Source organism: Salmo salar, chromosome 13 (genome assembly GCF_965601325.2).
Source record: "Salmo salar chromosome 13, fSalSal1, whole genome shotgun sequence".
Lineage (NCBI taxonomy): Eukaryota > Metazoa > Chordata > Actinopteri > Salmoniformes > Salmonidae > Salmo > Salmo salar.
Window position 1 is genome coordinate 16,016,593 of NC_138303.1, and position 18,159 is coordinate 16,034,751.

Consider the following 18,159-nt stretch of genomic DNA (forward strand, 5'->3'; position numbering starts at 1 on the left):
GGAGGAATCAAGTCAGTTGCCTTAGAGACATGGTCAAGTAATTACAAATAGAAAAATGCACTTATTGGAGCCTCCATAAGTCTTTCCCCTCTGCTTTGATCAGCATAGCTACATTACATGCAATACTTCTGCAAAGGAAGACTAAAGCATAATGTTTAATGAACTATCATCAGTGAGCATAGCATATTACCTAGAGTCTAGCCTGAAAATATATAAAATACATTACCCAGAACAGACAGAGTACATTACCCAGAGTCTAGCCTGAACAGATAGAGAATACATTACCCAGAGTCTAGCCTAAACAGATAGAGAATACATTACCCAGAGTCTAGCCTGAACAGATAGAGAATACATTACCCAGAGTCTAGCCTGAACAGATAGAGAGTACATTACTCAGAACCTGAACAGATAGAGAGTACATTACCCAGAGTCTAGCCTGAACAGACAGAGAGTACATTACTCAGAACCTGAACAGATAGAGAATACATTACGCAGAGTCTAGCCTGAACAGATAGAGACTACATTACCCAGAGTCTAGCCTGAACAGATAGAGAATACATTACCCAGAGTCTAGCCTGAACAGATAGAGAATACATTACCCAGAGTCTAGCCTGAACAGATAGAGAATACATTACCCAGAGTCTAGCCTGAACAGATAGAGAATACATTACCCAGAGTCTAGCCTGAACAGATAGAGAATACATTACCCAGAGTCTAGCCTGAACAGATAGAGAATACATTACCCAGAGTCTAGCCTGAACAGATAGAGAATACATTACCCAGAGTCTAGCCTGAACAGATAGAGAATACATTACCCAGAGTCTAGCCTGAACAGACAAAGAGTACATTACTCAGAACCTGAACAGATAGAGAGTACATTATAGGAAAATGTATAACCATGCCAGCATAAACAAAATGCTTAATTACCATTAAGAATGACTGTATAGCGCTCTATTCTGAGCAGTAGCAGTTCTTTACACTATTAGGGAACGGTTCCATCTGTCTGTAATTCTGCCAGGATCCACTCTCAAAAAGTCAAACGTTGACAGGCTGATAATGTGTTTTGATTCCTCTTCAGTATGCACATTCTACTACAGCCCAGTACTGTATTTACATGCTTAGACATTTACAGTCATTTAGCTGACACTCTTAGAGCGGCTTACAGGAGCAATTAGGGTTAAGTGCCTTGCTCAAAGGGGCACAGTCAGATTATCATCTAGTCGGCTCAGGGGAGTCAAACCAGCAAGCTGTTGGTTATTGACCCAACTCTCTTAACCACTAGGCTACCTACCTGCCGCCTATATCTAGACAAAATAAGGTCAATTTCAGGGACATCAAGTTACTTCAAAGTAGTCTGCTCTGACAATATCTAAGATCATTATTGAAAATTAAAACATATCAAAGGAAAACACAAGTTCTGTAATAGTGTAACAGTTATCATGAGAATGTGAGATTTGCAGTTTTCAAATCCTTTTTCCTCTTCAGTTTAATTATGATAGCATTCCAAGAGGAAACGGCAAGAATAAGGGGTTTTGGATAATTATGCATGTTTCCATTTTGGGAGGATGGTGTCATACATATAACCCGGACGTGCTCCAAACCTGAGAGGATAAAGTAGGTGCTAACCTAACGTAGCAGGCGTAAAAGAAAGACCTGAAAGTAGGTCCCCTACATACTGATCTTGACGAGAAGAAAAATAACTGTTGGGTGAGGTTCTCTTCTGCACTGCTCAACCAATCCAGTAAATGTGGAGGAGGAGTTAAGATGGAGTGTCACCTTCTTAACGTCACAGGCTCTCTTTCCATTTCCCCTGAAAACCGGAACATCCGGATGTTGGGGACCCGGCAGACTACAGTATAATACCAGAATATATCTTTACTTTCCCTTTCTGTTGTATAATTGCACAATAATAAACAGCTTACTGTATAACATAGAATAACCACAGTATAGTAATCTCCATCCCCATGTTCCTTCCCTCTGTCATGGTCATTTTCTTTAGAATGAGTAGGCAAAGCTTTTGATCTGAAATGGTGGTTAAAGGTCCAATGCAGCCGTTTTTGTCTCATATATCAAATGATTTATGGGTAACAAATAAGTACCTTACTGTGATTCTTTTTTTAACCATTTTAATTGAAAACAAAAATAGCTTTCTTAGCAAAGAGCAATTTCTCACGCAAGAATTTAGCTAGGATCGTCTGGGACTGGTCCGAGTGGGGAGGGGAAACTGAAAACTAGCTGTTAATGGCAGAGATGTTAGGAACTCTCTTTCCGAATGGTGATGTTGCCAGGCAGGCCAAAACATCATTCCACCAAAACAGGCAGAAATTTCAGGTGGTCTTTTCAAACAGCTCTTACACTAAAAGGGCATTATCATCATTTTCACAATTTGATAGTATTATTCCAACCTCATAGGGTGAAAATACACAGAGTGTACATAACATTAAGAACACCAGCACTCTACACACACACTCTCCATGACTAACCAGGTGAATCCAGGTGAAAGCTATGATCCCTTATTGATATCACTTGTTAAATCCACTTCAATAAGTGTAGATGAAGGGGAGGAGACAGGTTAAAGAAGGATTTTTAAGCCTTGAGACAGCTGAGACATGGATTGTGTATGTGTGCCATTCAGAGGGTGAATGGGCACGACAAAAGATTTAAGTGCCTTTGAACGGGGTATGATAGTAGTTGCCTGGCGCACTGATTTGAGTGTGTCAAGAACTACAACGCTGCTGGGTCTTTCACGTGAAACAGTTTCCCGTGTGTATCAAGAATGGTCCACCGCCCAAAGGACATCCAGCCAACTTGACAACTGTGGGAAGCACTGGAATCAACATTTGACACCTTGTAGGGTCTATGCCCAGACGAATTGAGGCTGTTATGAGGGCAAAAAGTGTTCAGAATGTTTTGTACACTCAGTGTATACATTAAACACTGCACTGGGCCTTTAACACAGCCCTGCTATTGACTGCCATTGAACTGTTAATAAATTCTTGAAAAGCAGAAAAATGTCACTGCCGAGGAAAGCCCATGCATCTACATTGTTACATCATACTCTCAGGCAGCCTCCAAACAATAGCAGAAACCCAGGTCAAAACAGGTCACCTGACATCACACATACATGTGTCACACAGGGGAGGCTGGTAGGAGGAGCTATAGGAAGACGGGCTCATTGTAATGGCTGGAATGTAATAAATGGAATGGTATCAAACACATCAAACATGAAAACCACGTTTGACTCTGTTCCATTTACTCCATTCCAGCCCTTACAATGAGCCCGTCCTCATATAGCCCCTCCCACCAGCCTCCACTGGTGTGAGGAAAACAATAGGCCAAGCTAGTTCTCCCTTCTCTGATCTCTTTGGCTCTGACCGTTAGCACGCTGACACTGAAACAGGCTCCAACCTTCATCAATCAAATGGAAAGATGCAGTTGTAGCGGTGATAGCTAGAAACCTGGAGCAGTCCGTCTGACAGAGCCCATTTCTCCGTTGATAGCATGGTTGCTACACTTCAGTAGAGGCTCATCAAGCATCTCTTGCTAGATCATTAGCTAAGGTTGAAGCTACAGTCGTAAGCCAGCGCTAGATGGCTGTCATTCGACATGTGGTAAGATGGACACAGATATATGTTACCACACTACAGGCACTACATGGGCTCCCGAGTGGCGCAGCGGTCTAACAAACTGCATCTCAATGTAAGAGGCTTCACTACAGTCCCTGGTTCGAATCCAGGCTGTATCACATCTGGCCGTGATTGGGAGTCCCATACGGTGGCGCACAATTGGCCCAGTGTCGTCTGCGTTTGGCCAGGGTAGGCCGTCATTGTAAACAAGAATTTGTTCTTAACTGACTTACCTAGTTAAATAACTTTATTTTTTTATTTTTTTACATTAAAAGGCCAAAACCACACATCCATTTTCTAATCCATTGAAGGAAATTTGCAAACACAGATATTTTACAACTGGATGACTTTGTAATTCTGCAGAGGAAATCGAGGAGATTGCATGAAGTTTTATGGCATCATGGTACATTAAATCTCTCTACATATTAACACATTGATAGTCTCAGAGTCAAATTGGTTCGAAGCTGAAATCATAATGGGGGCTGAAGTTTGTCAGGCAAAATGGAGACAGTAGTAAAAGCTTATGTGCTGCGTTACTTAAGCCTATTTAGTGCTTGGACACATACTGTTTTGAGTTTAATGGCCTGGGGGATTGCCATAAAAACAAGCCGGGTGAAAGGTTGAAAATGGGGCGCACTGAAGAAAGAGGCCTGGGTGAAGACAGGGCGAGGACCATGGCTCACTGGGGTACTGTCATTGCCCAGCCGCACTTGAAATAATCCAACATATGAGTCCTCAATCACCAAAACAACATGTACTCTCTGCTGCAGTGGTAGTCTGATGAAGGACAGTTTGAAACAGCATGCAGTCCCTTAAATATCTATTTTCCTGCACTCACTCCGCATATTTTATTCCCCTCCACAACAGCATGATACTCATCTGCCAAACGCTGCACTTATTTCCAAAAATATTTTTGTGGTATTTTGATATGTTAAGATCCGCATTCATTAGCAATGGTTACATGTTCGCAAAGTAAATGAAATGATGTGACAGGTTCCCCACATTGGGGAACTGTAATACAAAATTCAGTATCTTTCTACAGCCCAGAGTACTATTATTACATAATGATAAACGTTATGTCAAATAAAACATGCTACAGGATTTTTTTACTACTCAATCGCAAATGCAAACTACAATCAGTATTGTTAAACCCTGGTCGTGTACATCAAGTGCCTGGAGTGGGCTGTCAAATCTTCTGAACCCCATTCATTTCCCATTCACAGCACACAACCCATTACTCCCCCATTCATAACACATCTGCAGGGAGAGTGTTTGAGAGTGTGACACCTGAGAGCAGTGTAGCACTGAGGTGACGACAAGGGATTGGCACTATAAAATTACTAATTCACAGTCCAAGACATTTCTCGATTGATTCTACTGGGAATACTCCCACCCATTTCATATTCAGAGCAGCAAAGTAAAATATTCGGAGGCCTATGCAACAGTATGTGGGTGGTAGAAGTTGATATGGAACTGGTGATGATGCTCTTGCAGTATATAAAGGTTAAGTAGTATAACAACATCCAAACACTTACCCTAGTGTTGTCATGGTGACAATGGTGTACCAGAAGGAGGCGGGGATGCTGGAAAACGTGGTTCCCTTGGTGCCTTTCTCAGCGTAGAACATGACGGTGGCGAAGATGATGACAGCCATGGTGAGGGAGAAGAGGAGGAAGCCCAGCTCCGAGGCGCAGGCCTGCAGAGTGCAGCCCAGGATGCGCAGGCCCTGAGAGTGGCGGGAGAACTTGAAGATTCGGAACACCCGGAAGACTCGCAGGGTAACAAAGGCCCCGCTGACTTCTTCGTTCTCAGGCATGACAAGGCCGATGTAGAAGGGCAAGATGGCCACCACGTCAATCACGCTCATCACCGAACGTGCAAAATCACAGCGGCTGGGGGCAGCATACAGCCTCATGAGGTACTCGCAGGAGAAGATAAGCACACAGGCCGTGTCCAAACAAGAGAAAGCCACTGAAAACTTCTCACCACACGGCAGGTCCTTTATACTCCCTTTGAGTGGTCGGCAGGGAACCGTTTCCACAACGTTGGCAATAACAGACACAGCGATGAAGAAGCCGGTGACGTAGTAGAACACCAGAGCCATGGTGGAGGTGTGAGGGTTCTCGAAGGCCCTCCATAGCTTATCACGTAATGTGGCGTCTGGGGGCAGGGGAGCGTCTCCGGCATTCTCTGCCTCTGTGTCCTCAGCCAAACGCTCCTGGTTCTCCTTCTTACGATCCCGGTACTCTTCCATACAGCAGTCACCTATGATCTCAGGTATTATGCCATAGAAAGCCAGCTCCTCCTCAAAGGCCTGAATGCATTCATGTCGGGGATAATGTAGCTTGCCTGTTCTAAAAAAGTTGAGTATATGGCGGAACATCTCTGGATCCCTGTCAAAGAAATATTCCTGAGTTTCCTCATTGTAGAAAAACTCCTTTTCTGAGCTGCCTAGAAGGGTGTCCGGATAACGGTCCAGTGTGTTCTTCCATGTCTGGAAGCGTAGTCCACTCACATTAACAAACAGGATCTCATCACTGCGACTTGTTTTGTCCACAGGAGGCTTGGGCATGGTCTGTTGGGCCAGTGGTAGCCAGCCCACGGCTGCTGCCCGAGCAAAGGGCATCCATGTTGCAACTCCAGCAGCCATTTTGTTTAGTAGCTTATGTTTCAGCAGTAAACGGGATGTTGAGCAATGGTACAGAGAGTCTCTAGGTACTTGATGGTTATTTCTGGGTCTTTTCTGATCAGAAGGAAAAGGATAGGTATAGCCAATCTAATCATCCGTCCAAACTGAAGGCCTCAACAACCAGATTGGCTTGCCTCCATTCCCAGTCTGTCAATTTGTTTGTGCATCGGTTTCAACAGGAGAGGGAGAAGTAATGCTGGTAGAGAGATGATAGTGTTTTCATTGTCAAAGAAAAGGGTCACGGTAGTTGTGGCGGGAACAAAGGTCAAGCCATTGGAATAGCTCAGGAAAACTTACTCTGATTCATAAAACATCAGACTATTGACCTCTCATATAAATAATAGCACAGTGATATTGTAGAACAATACTGTATATGGCTTTTCAGTAGTGTTTAAAAAGACTTCCAGAGAACTAGTGGTTGAAGTCTCTGGCCTTTGCTTGCGGCCTCCCCTCTCTCAGAAGACAGATTGGTTGCAGTGCTGTGGTTTTCAAATTCGTATTAAATTGTGATGATGTTCCCCGAAGATGCAAGATAGACATATTTTTCTCTTGCTTTTCTTCTCTCCCTTGCAGTGTTGCTCTCCAACTTTGATTATGGATGGCTCTCTTTGTCCCTTAGTTTCTCTATCCCTCTCTCTCAAATGCACAACCAAACCTTAAGTGTAATCGATTTCTCTGATGTCTGAGAGGCCTTCTGAATGGAAAAGTTAGAGTCTTAGGCGTTTATATCCCTTGTATGGTCGTCCCTTTTTATACCTGTCAAGACACACAACACACACAACTTAGATATTGAGCAGCACAGGCTGTAAAGGCACGGTATGCTACATCTATTTGTGTCACAGCTTGGGTGAACTGCTTAAAAGTCTGAGCTTCAAAATACAAACAGAGAGGTTCCTCACAAAGGAAACTTTGAAGTTGACCATGTTTGAATGATATTTAGAACCCAGACCAAACAGTTGTACCAATAGAAATACAATCCTTATACTTAAATGTCCATTTTGCAATAATTGTCAATCTGTACAGAGCTTCAACCCAAATAAGCGCTGTGCTCCTTTGATCTTTAAACACATCATATCAACCACACAACTGTACCTCTTCAATATCAATCCACAAAGGGAATATGCTTTCAATGTGTAATAACATAAAGAATGCTGAATTGAATTTCAATATAAAAAAGGTTACCATTAAATCCCGAGATTCAATTACTATATTTTGTTTTGAATTTAAATGTCACTCTTCTGAACAAGAGAGGTGTTAGGGTGTATCCATGAAACATCTAGTCTGCCTTGTGAGGGAGCTGGAGTGTACCCAGACCCGTCTCTGACCAACAGACCCGTCCCTCTAACCAACAGACCCCTCCCTCTAACCAACAGACCCCTACCTCTAACCAACAGACCCGTCCCTCTAACCAACAGACCCGTCCCTCTAACCAACAGACCCGTCCCTCTAACCAACAGACCCGTCCCTCTAACCAACAGACCCGTCCCTCTAACCAACAGACCCGTCCCTCTAACCAACAGACCCGTCCCTCTAACCAACAGACCGGTCTCTCTAACCAACAGACCCGTCTCAGACAGGTGACCCAACCCAGATGCATAACTGTGCACAAGATATTCCCCCAATCAAAAATCAATAAGACACTATAAGACAGCATTCCTGCTGCAGTGGACAGGAATTAGATCCACTACAGTAAACAAAAACAGAGAAATCTCACATATCAGTCGAGTACTAATGTCTACAAGTTAAATGAGGCTTTCACGCTGTGTTCACTTAGTCTTCTATGTAAAGTGTTACTTTAATGTGCTCCTCATGTTAATGTGCTCCTCATGTTACTGTGCTCCTCATGTTAATGTGCTCCTCATGTCAATGTGCTCCTCATGTCACTGTGCTCCTCATGTTACTGTGCTCCTCAAGTTACTGTGCTCCTCAAGTTACTGTGCTCCTCATGTTACTGTGCTCCTCATGTTAATGTGCTCCTCATGTTAATGTGCGCCTCATGTTAATGTGCGCCTCATGTTAATGTGCTCCTCATGTTACTGTGCTCCTCATGTTAATGTGCTCCTCATGTTAATGTGCTCCTCATGTTAATGTGCGCCTCATGTTAATGTGCGCCTCATGTTAATGTGCTCCTCATGTTAATGTGGTCCTCATGTTAATGTTGCTCCTCATGTTAATGTGCTCCTCATGTTAATGTGTGCCTCATGTTAATGTGCTCCTCATGTTAATGTGCTCCTCATGTTAATGTGTGCCTCATGTTAATGTGCTCCTCATGTTAATGTGCTCCTCATGTTAATGTGCTCCTCATGTTAATGTGCTCCTCATGTTAATGTGCTCCTCATGTTAATGTGCTCCTCATGTTAATGTGTGCCTCATGTTAATGTGCTCCTCATGTTAATGTGCTCCTCATGTTACTGTGCTCGCCATGTTGTTGCTTACAACAACATGGCCACTCAGTCAAAGGAAAATGAAATATGAAATAGCCCTAAGGAAAAGGCATAATTTCAACTAAAGTATCTTTAGACTAGCACTTAAATTCAGGTATGGATTATTTTTTTAAATCGATGTATATATGTCAGTGTATTGTAGAGTATGTTATGTACATCTGGATAACATACATCTGAATAACATACATCTGAATAACTCTTGAAGTTATGTGTCTGTTCCATTACTATTAAGGCTTTTAAATGTCTAGCGATGTATCTGGAGAAATGAAGATCATAGCTACTTACCATGCACTAAAGCTGAAGACAACGTGGGATGAAGGGTCCAATGTGTCAGAAAAGAGAAAGCAAAGGCAATAGGAGATTTAAAACCAGGCATGAACAAGCCCCTCTCCTGGAACGGAACCATATCGCACACAGGATAGTGGGGGAGTGATTCTCATGCTTAGCCTTAGCTCCACTCTCTCCTCTCACTCAGCACTGTGACTCCGCTTGCTCTCACTCTCTCCAACTCTACCTCTCATTTGCTTGCTCAACCCCCCCCCCCCACCCTCTCTATTGTGCTCTCCCTCTCTCCGATAACACATACTCACTTCCATAACCAATGAAAACACAGAACAGAATACATTTAAGTCATTTAGCAGACACTCCTTATCCAGAGCAACTTACAGTAGCAATTAGGGTTAAGTGCCTTGCTCAAGGGCACATCGACAGATTATGTTACCTAGTCAGCTCAGGGATTCAAACCAGCAACCTCTCATTTACTGGCCTAACACCCTTGACCACTAGACTACCTGCCGCCATTAGGCTGATAGGAAACAAAGATAATGAATGTTATTTGATATACCAAAAGCCTACAGACTGCTCAGAGTGTTTGAATGCACCATAGCTAATGAAGTTTGACTCAGCAGTTTTACTGGGGGAATACACTTCATATTTTATACTCAGTCTCGACCCATTCCTAAAGATTCTGTTTTCCCACAGTATTTATAGGGCAGCTTGATTAGAAAGCAATAGGAGTGGAATTTCAGGCAGTGTTTAAGCTTTAATACCTAGCCAGAGAAGAAGACAAGACAGGGCAGCTTCGTAAGGTTGGGAATAGCAGTGATCTTAATCATTATCGCCCCATTTCAAGGCTTCCTTGTCTAGCTAAGATTCTTGAATCCTTAGTTAATGTATCTGAGAAATTCATTTTGAATGTAAACCAATCAGGAATTTGGCCTGGGCACAGCACTATTATAGCTACCACTTTAGTTGTTAATAATCTTAGATACTCAAAGGAAATGTGCTGCTTAGTTTGTGGACTTGTCAAAAGCTTTTTATACTGTTGATCATGCTATTTTATTGACCAAGTTGTCCTTGATAGGCCTGAGCTGACACCTGTTCATGGTTTAATGATTATCTTAGTGACAGAACTCAGGCCATCATGATTGATGGGGTTAAGTCTGAATTTCTTGATGTACTTAAAGGTGTACCACAGGGGTCAATTTTGGGACCAGTTCTCTTCACTATTTATATAAACACTATTGGTCAATCTGTTGAAAATGTGAAACTTAATCTATATATGTGGATGATACTATTATGTATGCTGTTGCCCTTACTGTTGATCTGGCTGTGTCAAAACTACAGTCAGATTTTATAGCTATGCAGGAATCCCTTGCTGATTTAAAACGTGTGCTTTACGGGCAAAACGGAATACATTATGTTTTTAAACTCTAGGAAGAATGTTTCAGATGAACTACATGTTCACTCATTAGATGGTTCTCCAATTGAACGTATTCCTGCATGTAAAAAAACTTAGGCATTTGGATTGATATGGATTTGACGTTTAAAAAAACATATAGATCAGCAAGTTAAGAAGCTAAGATTTAAAACTTGCTTTTTCTACCAAAACAAATTGTGCCTCTCTCTAAGCAGTAGGAAGCAGATGATTCAGTCAACCTTTTTCTCTGTTCTTGATTATGGTGATATTATTTATCAAAGTGAATCTGCTACTACTCTTAAACTTTGGATGACATCTACCATAGCGCCCTTGGTTTTTTATTACAGGTGACAGTTTTGAAATTCACCACTGCATCAAAAGGTTGGCTGGACTTTGCTGAAGACCCACAGATCTCTACATTTCTCCCTTTTTGCTTACAAGGCCCTACTTCATAAACTTCCATCTTATCTAACTTTTCTGTTGAAGTATAGACAACTGATTGCCTAACACATTCACAGGATTGGTTAACTCTTGAGGATCCTCGGGTCTCCACCGAGCTAGGTAAATCTGCTTTTAGTTTTAATGCACCGTATTGATGGAACAAAATTCTAAAAACATTTCATCTTGATGTTCTGGTGGCTTTCAGGCAATTTAAAGCATTGACGGGGACTTATTTGTGGAGTAATGTAACTGTTTTTCTGGTTGATTTGTGATGTTTTATTTGTGCTTCCCATGACTGTGTTTTTTATTTTAATGTATGTGTATACAGTACATTCGGAAAGTATTCAGACCAATTGACTTGACTTTCCGCATTTTGTTACGTTACAGCCTTATTCAAAAATGGATTCGATATTTTTTTCCCCTCATCAATCTACACACAATACACCCTAATGACAAAGCAACAACACGTTCTTAGAAATTTTGTGCAAATGTGTATATATTTTTAAACCGGTCAAAAGTTTAAGAAAACCTACTCATTCAAGGGTTTTTATTTATTTTTACTATTTTTATACATTGTAGAATAATAGTGAAGACATCAAAACTATGAAATAACACATATGGAATTCATGTAGTAAGCACAAAAGTGTTAAACAAATCTAAATATATTTTATATTTGAGATTCTTCAAATAGCTACCCTTTGCCTTGATGACAGCTTTGCACACTCTTGGCAATCTCTCAAGCAGCTTCACCTGGAACGCTTTTCCAACAGTCTTAAAGGATTTCCCACATATGATGAGCACTTGTTGGCTGCTTTTCCTTCACTCTGCGGTCCGACTCATCCCAAACCATGTTGAAAAACAATTGATAGTCCCAATAAGCCCAAACCAGATGGGATGACGTATCACTGCAGAATGCTGTGGTAGCCATGCTGGTTAAGTGTGCCTTGAATTCTAAATAAATCACAGACAGTGTCACTAGCAAAACACCCCCACACCATAACACCTCCTCCTCCATGCTTTACGGTGGGAAACACACATGCGGAGATCATCCATTCACCCACACCGCATCTCACATAGACACGGTGGTTGGAACCAAAAATCTCCAATTTGGACTCAATACTAAAGGACACATTTCCACCGGTCTAATGTCCATTGCTCGTGTTTCTTGGCCCAAGCAAGTGTCTTTTTCTTCTTGTTGGGTCCTTTAGCAGTGGTTTCTTTGCAGCAATTTGACCATGAAGGCCTGATTCACACAGTCTCCTCTGAACAGTTGATATTGAGATGTGTCTGTTACTTCAACTCTGTGAAGCATTTATTTGGGCTGCTATTTCTGAGGCTGGTAACTCTAATATACTTATCCTCTGCAGCAAAGGTTACTCTGGGTCTTCCATTCCTGTGGTGGTCCTCATGAGAGCCAAGTTTCATCGTAGCGCTTGAAGAAACTTTAAAAGTTCTTGAAATTTTCAGTATTGACTGTTGTTTCTTTTTGCTTATTTGAGCTGTTCTTGCCATAATATATGGACTTGGTCTCTTATCAAATAGGGCTATCTTCTGTATACCCCCCTACCTTGTCACAACACAACAGATTGGCTCAAATGCATTAAGAAGGAAAGAAATTTCACAAATGAACTTTTAAGAAGGCACACCTGATAATTGAAATGCATTACAGGTGACTACCTCATGAAGCTGGTTGAGAGAATGCCAAGAGTGTGCAAAGCTGTCATCAAGGCAAACGGTGGCTATTTGAAGAATCTCAAATATATTTTGATTTGTTTAACACTTTTTTGGTTACAACATGATTCAATATGTGTTATTTCATAGTTTTGATGTCTTCACTATTATTCTACAATGTAGAAAATAATAAAAAATAAAGAAAAACCCTTGAATGAGTAGGCGTTCTAAAACCGGTAGTGTAAGTACTCAGACCCTTTACTCAGTACTTTGGTGAAGGACCTTCGGCAGCGATTACAGCCTAGAGTCTTCTTGGGTATGACGCTACAAGTTTGGCAAACCTGTATTTGGGAAGTTTTTCCCATTCTTCTCTGCAGATCCTCTCATGCTCTGTGATGGGGCACAGCTATTTTCAGGTCTCTTCAGAGATGTTCGACCGGGTTCAAGTCTGGGCTCTGGCTGGGCCACTCAAGGACATTCAGCCACTCCTGCGTTGTCTTGGCTGTGTGCCTAGGGTCTTTGTCCTGTTGGAAGGTGAACCTTCAACCCAGTCTGAGGTCCTGAGCGTTCTGGAGCAGGTTTCCATCCAGGATCTCTTTGTACTTAGCTCCGTTCATATTTCCCTCGATCCTGACTAGTCTCCCAGTTCCTGCCACTGAAAAACATCCCCAAAGCATTATGCTACCACCACCATGCTTCACCGTAGGGATGGTGCCAGGTTTCCTCGAGATGTGACGCTTGGCATTCAGGCCAAAGAGTTCAATCTTGGTTTCATCAGACCAGAGAATCTTGTTTCTCATGGTCTGAGAGTCTTTAGGTGCCTTTTGGCAAACTCCAAGTGGATTGTCATGTGCATTTTACTGAGGAGTGGCTTTTGTCTGGCCACTCTACTGTACCATAAAGGCCTGATTTGTGGAGTGCTGCAGAGATGGTTGTTCTTCTGGAAGGTTCTCCCATCTCCACAGAGGAACTATGGAGCTCTGTCAGAGTGACAACCGAGTTCTTGGTCACCTCCCTGGCCAATGCCCTTCTCCCCCGATTGCTCAGTTTGGCCGGGCGGCAAGCTCTAGGAAAAGTCTTAGTGGTTCCAAACTTCTTCCATTTAAGAATGATGGAGGCCACTGTGTTCTTGGGGACCTTCAATGCTGCAGACATTTTTAGGTCCCCTTCCCCAAATCTGTGCCTCGACACAATCCTGTCTTGGAGATCTACGGACAATTCCTTCCACCTCATGGCGTGGCTTTTGCTCTGACATGCACTGTCAACTGTGGGACCTTATATGAACAGGTGTGTGCCTTTCGAAAGCATGTCCAATCAATTGAATTTAGCACAGGTGGACTACAATCAAGTTGTAGAAACATCTCAAGGATGATCAATGGAAACAGGATGCACCTGAGCTCAATTTCGAGTCTCATAGCAAAGGGTCACCAGTCGCAATGTCAACAGTGAAGAGGCAACTCCGGGATGCTGGCCTTCTAGTCCAGAGTTGCAAAGGAAAAGCCATATCTCAGACTGGCCAATAAAAAGAAAAGATTAAGATGGGCAAAAGAACACAGAAACTGGACAGAGGAACTCTGCCTAAACGGCAAGCATCCCGGAGTCGTCTCTTCACTTGACGTTGAGACTGGTGATTTGCAGGTACTATTTAATGAAGCTACCAGTTGAGGACTTGTGAGGCGTCTGTTTCTCAAACTAGACACTCTAATATACTTGTCCTCTTGCTCAGTTGTGCACCGGGGCCTCCCACTGCTCTATCTATTCTGGTTAGAGACAGTTTGCTCTGTTCTGTGAAGGGAGTAGTACACAGCCTTGTATGAGATCTTCAGTTTCTTGGCAATTTCTCGCATGGAATAACCTTCATTTCTCAGAACAAGAATAAACTGACGAGTTTCAGAAGAAAGTTCTTTGTTTCTGGCCATTTTGAGCCTGTAATTGAACCCACAAATGCTGATGCTCCAGATACTCAACTAGTCTAAAGAAGGCCAGTTTAATTGCTTCTTTAAATCAGGAAAACAGTTTTCAACTGTGCAAACATAATTGCAAAAGGGTTTTCAAATTATCAATTAGCCTTTTAAAATGATAAACTTGGATTAGCTAACACAACGGGCCATTGGAACACAGGAGTGATAGTTGCTAATAATGAGCCTCTGTACGCCTATGTAGATATTCCCATAAAAAATCTGCCGTTTCCAGCTACAATAGTCATTTACAACATTAACAATGTCTACACTGCATTTCTGATCAATTTGATGTAATTTTAGTGGACAAAAAATGTGCTTTTCTTTAAAAAAACAAGGCCATTTCTAAGTGACACCAAACGGTAGTGTATATATTATTATATAATGTGTATATTTATGTCTTATCATACAGGGCACATTTGAAAAAGAGACCTAGTTCTCAATGTCTTCACTGTTAAAATAAAGTTATGTGGTGTCATGTTTGCCCTACCACTTACAAATACAAAATTCATGTTCAAATAGCTCTCACTATATCCTACCTGGATACTGTGCCTGGGCAACATTTTTAATTAGACAAATGAATGGCTGAAGAGAAAAGGTGGTGACGATCACAGACACAGCCTGAGGAGGAACATATAGGATCAACAGCATCCTAATAAGACGATAAAGAAACAGTATTACAAGCTGTGGCGATTCTATTCCCTCACTTGAATTATTCATGTGGGCAAAAGCGGCATTCAGCACTCTGACATTCATTCAACCTACCATTTACAACTAGCCAATGACCATTGACCGAAACAAACATACAGCACAATCCCACGTGTGTGAATGGGATCACCATTTAATGCAACTGTACTGAAATATTGGTTAATTCTGCAACAGTAATGGGACTTGATTCTGTTAACTTCAATAAAATGTAAATAAAATATATATACTGGATATATTTAATGCACATTGTACAAAAAGAAGTTCTCAGAATTGGAGAAGAGTACATACGTAATGATCAGTCATATGTACCTGCAGGAAGCTTGTGAGGTATTGAACTGCACAGCAATCAGATATTGATCTGTTTGCCTTTGAAACTGTCAATGGAAAGGATCTGGAGCTGATTAACTATTTTGTGGATTCTCTGGATCTATTTTTATGCCCACTTGTTTATTTTCAATGACAGCACAGCCATTACAGAGTACACGCAACTCTCCTGGTCTAATTAAATGGTGGAAATGTGTTCCTTGGGGCATGAGGACCACAACGGATATAAATTGTATACTTCTTTGTGATTATCCTCAATGAGTATTAATCAAGTGTGTAATTTGTATGTGTACTGTCGTGTCTTTGGCTATGCCGGATTAAGTGATATGACATGCTATTCTATAAAAATCCTTTCTCTGTAATTAATATTACCTGATTAAGCTAATCTTGTAAATGTAATTAACTAGAAAGTCGGGGCACCACAAAATAATGTTTATAGAGCTGTTATCTTCCGAATAAACTCTTAAAGACCTAGTAATATTTTACATCAATAGCAGTCAATATTAATCGTCACCTTATTTCAGTCTCATCTGAAAGTTGTAAATTCTTGGTTATCGTCACGAACCCTGGCTAGCAAGTTGAATCAGCAATACAAAATTGGGTTTAATTATTTATTTACTAAATACCTAACTAATCACACAGAATTACATATACACAGAATGCAAATTATGTCATACAGAAAACATCCCTGGTGGACGGAGCCGACATGACGGCTGGTTACACAAAGGGAGGGGGTTGGGTTTGAGTGAAAGAGCGGGAAGACTGAAGAACAAAGGGAGAAGCTGTGCTATCGTAAATACAGTATCTTATGCATTCTAAATTACCGCCCATTTGGAAAAGGAAAATGCAATAAATATTTACTCTGAGCTGCGCTTCGGTAGGTTGGTCGTAGATGCTGGTCGTGTTGCCCAACAGAGAGCTTGCTGTCCTCAGAAGAATGTCTCTGGTGGTAAATTGGATATGTTGTAATATCTTCGTTGTGTGTTAGACTGGATAAGTCGTCCGTCCTTTCCTAGCCCACGTTTACAGCTGCTGTTGCTAACTCAACGGCTAGGATGTCTCACTTCTTTAGTGAATAAGAGTTCAAAGTTCATACCATTCACAACCAAAGCTCACGCTGAGGTTGGCTTAGTTCTGTAGTTGACATGTTAGTCCTTTTTAAAGTATGGACCGTCGTCCTATCGTCCTCGGAACAGAAGGGTACATTTTCGTCAAGGGCTTATATAGTGGAGGGAGAGAAGGGTGTGTTTCATAGTTTATAACGCATGTCTCTTCACAAGGGCGGGCCACTGATTGAGCAGGGCTCTAACCTTATGAAAACCCAATTCTCTCATTTGGAAGCTAAAATTACATTTTATCTTTTCACAAATAGTTTCATATTCAAACATTTAAATTGCACAACAATTCCATGTGACTCTGATAACTAGAATGTGTAGACTTTCCCAGATACAGTTTATGTCGTCCTGCCATCAGTCATAATGTCTCAGATGACAACCGAACTGACATCATATTCATTAAGTACCAACGCATATTTTCAACTGGTTCTATTACCGAAATATGGTTCCTTTCCCCCCACTTGTTTGATGTTCCCAGACTCTCTATGTTTAACAAAGGCTATTCAAGAGTCCTTCAGTAGAGTCAGAGAGAGAGGGAAGAGAGAAAGGTATTTATGGGGGGGGGGGGGGGGGGTCATAAACCTTACCCACAGGCCAACGTCATGACAGTACCTTGTTTTAAATGATCAAATAAACTAAACTAGGTAATTGTGACTGAAATAATAAAACAATGGCCCCAAGGAACCAACATGGATTCTTCACTGCGTTAGGTATTGATTTATAGGGGGTCGGTATCCCTGCCTTCAACAGTGAATAAAAACACAACAGATACATTTAACTGCAGAGAGAGGGAAAGCACGGCAGAGGTGAGTGAGTTGATAGTGATTGAGGCTGCATAAAAACTCACTGCTCCAACTAATATTAATGGCAATCATGGCAGTTAGTTAAAGGAAGAGTTTCTCTAATCATATCAGTGAAGTAGTGATACAATAATCAAAGGGAGGGCTTTTCATTGAAGTCAAATTTCAGTGGCTGCTTCTGCAGTCTGTATTATCTTATTAATATTTCAGCAATCTCAAAGCAGTCCTGTGCAGAGTGGAAACAATGGGATGGAGAAAACAGTTGAAGTGAATAAAAAAAGTGGATAAGGATGGATTATGGGGAAAAGAGGAGCTCATTGGCTAGTCTCTGTCTCTGTAGTTGTCTGATGGCTAGTCTCTACCTGTCCCTGTCGATGTCTGATAGGTAATCTCTACCCGTCCCTGTAGCTGTCTGATGGCTAGTCTCTACCTGCCTCTGTAGATGACTGACGGTTAGTCTCTACCTGTCTTGTTGCTATCTGATGGCTAGTCTCTACCTGTCTTGTTGCTATCTGATGGCTAGTCTCTACCTGTCTCTGTAGCTATCTTATGGTTAGTCTCTACCTGTCCCTGTAGCTGTCTGATGGCTAGTCTCTACCTGTACCTGTAGCTGTCTGATGGCTAGGCTCTACCTGTACCTGTAGCTGTCTGATGGCTAGTCTCTACCTGTACCTGTAGCTGTCT

At 41.7% G+C, this 18,159-nt stretch overlaps 1 protein-coding gene across 1 annotated transcript in view; it reads right to left on the reverse strand.

The window, feature by feature from the left end:
• LOC106566490 (A-type voltage-gated potassium channel KCND1) overlaps window positions 1-9,217 on the reverse strand; it is a 99,215-nt gene extending 89,998 nt beyond the window's left edge. Inside the window, exons 1-2 of the mRNA XM_014134563.3 lie at window positions 9,045-9,217; window positions 5,162-7,071 (exon numbers count right to left, since the gene is read on the reverse strand). Of these exons, the coding sequence (XP_013990038.1) occupies window positions 5,162-6,276 (1,115 nt within the window). The 5' untranslated portion in view covers window positions 6,277-7,071; window positions 9,045-9,217. The remainder of the gene's footprint in view (window positions 1-5,161; window positions 7,072-9,044) is intronic.
• Window positions 9,218-18,159: the final 8,942 nt, after the last annotated feature.